The sequence below is a fragment of the Lactuca serriola genome, chromosome 3 (assembly GCF_051521515.1).
Source record: "Lactuca serriola cultivar US96UC23 chromosome 3, Lser_US96UC23_V15, whole genome shotgun sequence".
NCBI classification, from domain to species: Eukaryota; Viridiplantae; Streptophyta; class Magnoliopsida; order Asterales; family Asteraceae; genus Lactuca; species Lactuca serriola.
This window is the reverse complement of record NC_136410.1, coordinates 171,849,705-171,857,463: the sequence shown is the minus strand read 5'-3', so window position 1 is coordinate 171,857,463 and position 7,759 is coordinate 171,849,705. Positions and strand designations below refer to the sequence as shown.

General features: G+C 34.7%; 2 protein-coding genes across 2 annotated transcripts; one reads left to right on the top strand and one right to left on the bottom strand.

Moving 5' to 3' along the window:
- Nucleotides 1–1,751: 1,751 nt before the first annotated feature.
- Nucleotides 1,752–4,042, bottom strand: LOC145095872 (uncharacterized). The gene is made up of 4 exons (XM_079033688.1): nt 2,636–4,042; nt 2,105–2,571; nt 1,880–2,021; nt 1,752–1,772 (listed from the first exon to the last, which is right to left on the bottom strand). The coding sequence occupies exons 1-4, from the start codon at nt 4,040–4,042 to the stop codon at nt 1,752–1,754; spliced, it is 2,037 nt and encodes a 678-aa protein (XP_078889814.1).
- A 1,252-nt stretch (nt 4,043–5,294) lies between these two features.
- Nucleotides 5,295–7,183, top strand: LOC145093365 (ubiquitin-conjugating enzyme E2 2-like). Its single transcript, XM_079031476.1, has 6 exons — nt 5,295–5,434; nt 5,722–5,855; nt 5,950–5,975; nt 6,107–6,196; nt 6,303–6,391; nt 6,822–7,183. The coding sequence occupies exons 2-6, from the start codon at nt 5,731–5,733 to the stop codon at nt 6,948–6,950; spliced, it is 459 nt and encodes a 152-aa protein (XP_078887602.1). The 5' UTR covers nt 5,295–5,434; nt 5,722–5,730; the 3' UTR covers nt 6,951–7,183.
- Nucleotides 7,184–7,759: the final 576 nt, after the last annotated feature.

Genomic DNA, 7,759 nt, shown 5'->3' with positions numbered 1-7,759 from the left:
GTCCAATTTTTAAGATTGAAGCTTTTCTCTTTAAATCTCTATTATAAGTGTGTAAGTTATGACATTTATCCTAAAGCTTTGTTTTTTTTTTCATTTTTTATAGAGAGCAGGGAGAAAATGTGGATTTTGGGAATGGGTTGCTGAAGATCCGGTCACAGAGGAGATTTTTGGTCTTAGATATGAGTTGAATGAAATGAAGAAGAAGATGCATCACCATAAAGTAGCATTGATTGTGTTGTTTGTCTTGTTCTTTGTTAAGTTATTTTGAATGGAGTTATGATGCAATAGACATCTTTTGAATATAAAGGGTACCCATAATTTTGTTATTTTGATTATAAGGGTACCCATAATGTAATGAAATCATATGTATGAATGCAAATGAAGCTTTTGGTAATGAAATCTACCATTGTAATACAGACACCACTTTAAAGTGTATGATTCAACATTGAAGGGTAATATTGTCAACAACAATTATAATGAAGCAGTTAATTATATTAAAGGGTAGTATTGTCAACAACAGTTATAATGAAGCAGTTAACTATATTAAAGGGTAATATTGTCAACAATAATTATAATGAAGCAGTTAATTATATAATCAACCAATAATTATAATGAAGGGTAGTATTGTCAACAATAATTATAATGAACAACCAAATTGAACATAATGTAATGAACCAAGATGATTCAACAGAAAATATAATTAACCAAATTGTCAACATCTGCAAAGTATATGATTCAACAACCAAAATGCAGTTAAAAGATTTAAACAGATGCGGTTAATAGATTTAAACAGAAAATATATTAAAGGGTAATATTGTAACAAACAAACACTCTTAAAAAGGTGTTCCCATTCACCATCAAAAGAGCATCAAAAGCTGGAGTGTTTTGTCCCTTAGTCTAGTACAACATCACATTTAATATCAAAAGATTCCACCCTCACATGCCTACCTAACACCCCACATGCATACATAAGAAAACAAAACATTACAACATAAAACCTGCAATCAACCTAGATCTATAGGTTTCCTTGAGCTACAACCACTACCATCCTTGGTCACCACTTTTTTCCTCAGGCACTGCTTGGTGATTCTTTCAGAAGTTTTCCTCTTCCTCACTTGAACTGCTCTACGAAATGGTCTTGTAGAAGTAGATCTTTGCCTTTGTTGTGGAGTTGCAGGAGTGGATCTTGGAGTTGGATGTGGATTTGCAGAAGTTGGAATTGGAGCTGGAGTTGGAATTGGGGTGGATCTTGGAGTTTGAATTAGAGTTGAAGTTCGAATTGGAGTTGGAATTGGAGTTGGAATTGAAGTTGGAATTGGAGTTGGAATTGGAGTTGAAGTTGGAATTGGAGTTGGAATTGGAGTTGAAGTTGGAATTGGAGTTGAAGTTGGAATTGGAGTTGGAATTGGAGTTGAAGTTGGAATTGGAGTTGAAGTTGGAATTGGAGTTGGAATTGGAGCTGGAGTTGGAATTGGAGTTGGAATTGGAGTTGCAATTGGAGTTGATCTTGGAGTTGGAACTGGAGCTGGAGTTGAAGATGCTGGATCCGGATCACCTGTGGTTGGATTTTTTTTGGTGGGCACCCTTTTTTGTTATGCCCACTAACATAGCAGATTGAACACTTTTGCACCTGCTTTACTCTTGATATTGTGTGTGTGCTTGATATCTCCCTTTCTGCTGCACTTTTTCTCCTCTTAGTAAATGGCCTTCCAGGTAGCCTTCTACTCTTTGGGGGTAAAGGCTTTGTGTAGTCACTTTGTGTCCACAGAGAGCTATCATTCAAAGGATGAATAATATATTTATAGCAGTTGAGATAAGTTGCCCTACTGTAACAACTAGCTACATAATCCTCTGAATTCAAGTTCATGGATGAAATTACAGCCACTCCATGTACACAAGGTATGCCAGTCAACTGCCATCTCCTACATCCACAAGTCCTTCTGATCAGGTCAACTGCATACCTATCATTACATAACACCACCTCAAATTGTTGATATCCACAAGGGTACACTGCCCAGAATCTGTACATAAACATTAAACAAGTAAGACCACATGAACAAATGTATATTTATGCTAAATAACAAGTAAATACAAACATTCTTACCTCTGTTTGTCCTTCAAATCTACTATTTTCTTCCTAATGGATGGGCATATAGTTAAATCCCAAGACTCTCCCTTAGTCCTCTGATAGTATAACCTCTGTATCACATAAACCCTGATATCCTCCAACATTGCTATTATTGGTTTATGTCTAGCCTCAACTATTTCAGCATTAAAACTCTCTGAAATTCCATTTTCAATAGCATCACAGAATACCCCTTCTACTTGAAAAGCCCTACAATAACATTTAGGGTCCCTCTCCATGAGATAATCAAATGCCCTACTATCTAATTCCTTGATCTCTTTCATAGCAACTTCATGTTTCTGTTTTGTGGTAGCCTTCACAGCCTTCCAAAAAGGCTTGATAAAATGCTCACCTTTGAACCTTGTGTTGAAGTTGGCTAGTATGTGCCTAGCACATAATCTGTGCTCAGCATGAGGAACCATTTCCTTGATAGCTTCAATTAAACCCTGTCCAATTTACAATGTTAAATAATTATTAAACTATAAAGTTAAGAGTAAACATGAGTAGTACCTTGTGTCCATCAGAGAGAATAGTAAGTCCATTTCCATTGCCTCTTTCAATATCATCCATCAGTAGATCAAGGAACCATTTCCATGTTTCTTTGTTCTCAACAGTTACAACAGCCCAAGCTATAGGGAACATGTGATTATTGGAATCCCTACCCACTGCAGCTAAGAGTTCATCCTTGCAAATTCCTTTGAGAAAGCATCCATCAATCCCAATGAATCTTCTACACCCCTCTACCCAACCATCTCTTACACCTCTGAAGCATACATAGAACCGTTTGAACATTGTACTTCCATCAGGCATATTGTCCACTTCCATGCTTACAGTTGATCCTGGATTAGCTCTTTTGATTTCAATGCCAGAGTCCCACAACCTACTATAATGCTCTTTCAGAGTGCCTTCAATCTTAGACAAAGCAAACTTTTTTGCATTTCTACATTGTCCAATGCTAACTATGATGTTGTATGCGTTTGAGATTTGAGCTTTCATCTTCCTCAAACTAAGCTTGGGGTTTTCTATAAGTACATTGAAAAATTGTTTCCCTACCCACTTATAAGTCACTAAGCCTATTTTAAAAACTCTACCACAGTTATGAGTTGATTTAAGTGACTTGATCTGAAAAGTCCTTTCCTCTTGCATCCAAGAAGCCCATAACCTAAAAGGACATGTAGGTTCTTTACCTTTGCAACACTTCACTAAAAGTCTGTTTTTATCATTCTTTTCATACCACAAATCATAACCATGCTTAACAGCATAGTTGGTAAGACAATGTTTGAGTTCACTAGGATTGGTGAATTTCATACCTAACACAGGAGCCATTTGATCCCATTCTTGCTCAGAATTGTGCACAGGGTATACAGGAGGTAGTTGCTCAGCAGTAGGATCTTTTTCCTCTTCATCATTTGGGCAAAGTTTGTTCAAAAACATGTCTTTCTTCTGCATACCTTGAATACTTGCTCTTGCCCTTTTCATAGAAAACTCCTCATCATCCATCTCGTGTTCCCAAACCTCTTTATCTATTACATCAACTTCATCTTCGTTTGAGTTGGTATCATCTTCAACTTCAGGCTCTTCCATTTCAATCCAGTCAAATAGGGGTTCATGCATATGGTCCACATACACAGTTACTTTCTTTTTGTCATGAAGATACTCAAGAAATTCATGATAATCACAATCGTTTTGCAATGTGGCAAATCCTTGACACAATGTTTGGCCGTCTGGACAATAGTATACATCTTTGCACATCCTTCTAGTAATCAGCTCTAGGTGAGCAATGAATTCAGAATACCCTTTGTCCCTGAAATCGGCGTACCTTATCTCCTTTTTATCTGGATCAAAATACGTAAATGGCCTCGGGAAGAAGTGCCCGTTGTAGTGGACTTCAACGACCAATGCATCATCTTTAGCCATCTAATCTGATCGGGGTTGCTCGAAGAAAGAACAATGAGAATGAAGAGATAGAGATGGGGGATTTGTCCTGCCCTAATTTATGGAGATAAATACACACGCAACACCTTTATAATGTCAACTAATCATCCACGTAATGGTTTAACAGGAAGAAGCCGGTTAAATGACTATTTATAAACGGTTATTAGAACCTTAATGGTGTAATATACACAAAAAAACGTTAAGGACCTAAAATAAACAAATGAGAAACGTTATATTTTTACGATTAGTAAGGTTTGTGTGGTCTATCATGGTCTTTGTTTCTAAATCTTATGCTTGAAAGCGATAAAGAACCATGATAGAAAAAATGTCGATGATAAATAGTGAAAAAGTATAACTCTAATAAATACATTAATTTTGACTTATATGGATGTATATTTGCCGCATTGAAGAAAAGTCGTAGAAATCTAATAATTGATTTTAATTTATATGGATACATATTTGCCACATAAATATCATATTTTTAGGCTAAAAAGAGTGTCAAACTCATTCAAAAAGTGATGTCATTTCAGCATCATTACAAACCCACTAACAAACCACTAGTTCTTGGAAATGGTTACCATTCTATAATATTTTTCTTTTTATTTTTTTGACATTATTAGATTAAATTAAAAACATAATTCAAATAAAAACACACATTAAATTAAAAACACATTACATTATTTTAAAACATACAAATTAAAATCTTATTAAAAAAACATAAAAACAATCCTACATTACTTAAAGAAACATAAAAATATCAACTAAAACATAAATATTAGAAAGTAAAAGTTTATTTTTTTTAAAATGGATTGAACGGTCATATATACAACCGTTACTTCCTTCCCTTCTCTCCCCTCTTCTGATTCGTTGTCTTCGTCCGTAGAGGGTACTACACCGCAAGCCACCTACATACACTTGAGACGGTGTTCACACGTAGGTTGGCATGTCAACTCAGCTCGCTTCCATACCGGAAGCCTTACGAAATAATTTTTGAGATAATAAAATATTAAAAACATAAGATCTTCAAAATTCAGCAGCTTTGGATTGGATGGCCTAATTTGTTTGTATTCAAGTGGACAGATGATTTGTCATAACCCAAAACAGAAGACATAAATAAAAGGGTAAAGATAGATCCATGTACAAATTTCAATGCATAAAGTACATTTTCTAATGCAGTTTTGTTCTGGTTTAAGTAAGTGCAACTGTATGAGAATGATATAATCAGTGGCTCACATGTTACGCGAAGTCGAACACTCGTCCTTTTGTGCAAGAGTTTGTGGGTTTTGAAGGGCGACGAACGGAGGCCAGACATATCCACCATCACCGACGGTTGATCAACTTCCGATTCACTTTTCCGGCCGCCTAACTTTCCAGGCAACAAGATTTCTCAATCCTTTTCAACTATCCATCTAATTATCACGCTATCACGCTCATATTAACGGAACCCTAGAATCGAGTAACATTTTATATGACTATATCATTCAATTAGTGCTTAAATATCGTCTCTCATCTTACGAATATTACTAGGTTTATAGATCTAGGATTAGAATACAAATAGGTATTTTAATGGCACTTGATTATCGATAATCTCACGCGAACTGGATACATATACATGATTGGTAGATTGAAATTTCAAAGTCGATTTTTTATATCTATAACAGTCGTTGAGGATGTCGACGCCGGCGAGGAAGAGGTTAATGAGGGATTTCAAGAGGTTGCAGCAGGATCCTCCGGCTGGAATCAGTGGTGCGCCATATGATAACAATATTATGCTTTGGAATGCCGTCATATTTGGGTAGGTGGAGCTGTGAATTAATGTTTGTTTTTCATGGCTTCTTTGAGATGATGATGATTGATTGTTTTACTGATTAGTTTTATTTGCATTTCAGCCCTGATGATACTCCTTGGGATGGAGGTGTGTGATCACTTCTATGATCTTTTTGATTTATCATACATTGTTTTAGTACAATATATTTACATATGAGTACTATGATTTGAATTGAAATTGATAGATCTTTGTTGAATTATATAACATAACACCCTCAGGTACATTCAAGTTGACACTGCAGTTTTCAGAAGATTATCCAAATAAGCCACCAACAGTTCGATTTATTTCCCGAATGTTTCACCCAAACAGTAAGTTAGCATTATCAACAAGATAATATCTTTCAAATCAATGTATATGGGATAATGGGAATATGGGATTGCTTTCTTATTTTATTCCTTTTTTTGTATTGGGTAGTTTATGCAGATGGGAGCATATGTTTGGACATTCTTCAAAATCAATGGAGTCCAATCTACGATGTTGCTGCCATTCTTACATCAATTCAGGTATGCTAGCTTTGATATTATGTGGGGTCATTCTCTTTGAAATTTAACATCTTTGTATGCTTGTTCACATGGGTTTTTAGATAAAACTTTCATTTAGATAAAAACTTCATTTATCAAACTCTTACCCACTCAAACCTATGTTTTATCGAATTTGCACGTAATAAAGAGGATCTGGGAGGGCATTTTTGTCTTTTTTAATACCCTTTCCTAAAGAATGACCAATTTCTTCAATCACAAAATTTAATGAGATTTAGAAAATTCCAATTCCTTTGAGTTTGTCAACCAAACACAATTTTGACTAGAATTTACATATTCCAATTCCTTTGAAATCCATGAACCAAATAAAAAGGGAATGAAACCAAATAAAGTAACAAAATATTAACAAATTTTGAAAAACAAAATTTTCTAATTCCAAATTTGTGAATTTTAGTCATTACTGTGCGATCCAAATCCAAACTCCCCAGCAAACTCTGAAGCAGCACGGTTGTTTAGTGAGAATAAGCGCGAGTACAACAGAAAAGTGCGTGAAATTGTTGAACAAAGCTGGACAGCCGACTAAAAACATCAACATCCGCAGCTTTCATATCTTATCTCATCTCTGTACCTTTATAACATATATATGCTTCTTTGAGAACACACCACTCAAACACTAATAATGCAAAACCAGTATAAGCTCAATTTCTAGGCAAATTTAAGTTTTTTTCTTCTTTAATTCGTGATCATTTGCTTGCGTTTTGAGACTTTGTTGTACATAATGATTTCTTGTAATATATTGGCCTGGAATTTTCTTTCTTTTTTTTTTCATCTTTTTTGTTGCTTGAAATGATAACAAAGGTTTTTTTTTTTTTTTTTTTTTTTTTTTTTTTTTTTTTTTTTTTAATGGGTAAAGTGACTGACTGTAATGTTGTTTGCTTGGATAAAGTGATGCATACAATACATTAGGTGTGATTCTTTTCTAGTTCGGATGATCATTGTCTAAAAGAGACTAAATGACATTTTACCTCATGATTTAAAAACGTATTTCACAAGATTAATCAATTTTGTCGTGAGGAATTGAGAGGGTGAATAGGTAAAATGCTGTTGTGATAAGCCGATAAGCCAATATTGTTGGTTTAATTGAGAGCTTATGTTGATAAGCTTGTTAAGTCAAAAAGAAACTTCCCTCGGGGTGTTCGTAACTAAACGGCTTTGTATTTGCAAGTTTATTTGATTTGTTACATGTTATATTTACAAGATGACATATTACAAGTACTTGATATGGAAGTGTTTTTCATTTATACCACTACATATTTGTGGCTTTTTTTATATTTTTGGATGATATAAAATCAATAGTTGAGTCGATGCACTCCGAAACACAATAAACAGTCC

Bases quoted from the DNA above. Each gene is read 5' to 3' on its own strand.
- LOC145095872 (XM_079033688.1), bottom strand. From the start codon at position 4,042: ATGGCTAAAGATGATGCATTGGTCGTTGAAGTCCACTACAACGGGCAC. The intron at 2,022-2,104 runs GTAAGAATGTTT...GTTTATGTACAG, and splicing joins GATTTGAAGGACAAACAGAG to ATTCTGGGCAGTGTACCCTT. The intron at 1,773-1,879 runs GTAATTTCATCC...TTTGAATGATAG, and splicing joins CTTGTGTACATGGAGTGGCT to CTCTCTGTGGACACAAAGTG.
- LOC145093365 (XM_079031476.1), top strand. From the start codon at position 5,731: ATGTCGACGCCGGCGAGGAAGAGGTTAATGAGGGATTTCAAGAGGTTG. The intron at 5,856-5,949 runs GTAGGTGGAGCT...TTTGCATTTCAG, and splicing joins TGGAATGCCGTCATATTTGG to CCCTGATGATACTCCTTGGG. The intron at 5,976-6,106 runs GTGTGTGATCAC...TAACACCCTCAG, and splicing joins TGATACTCCTTGGGATGGAG to GTACATTCAAGTTGACACTG.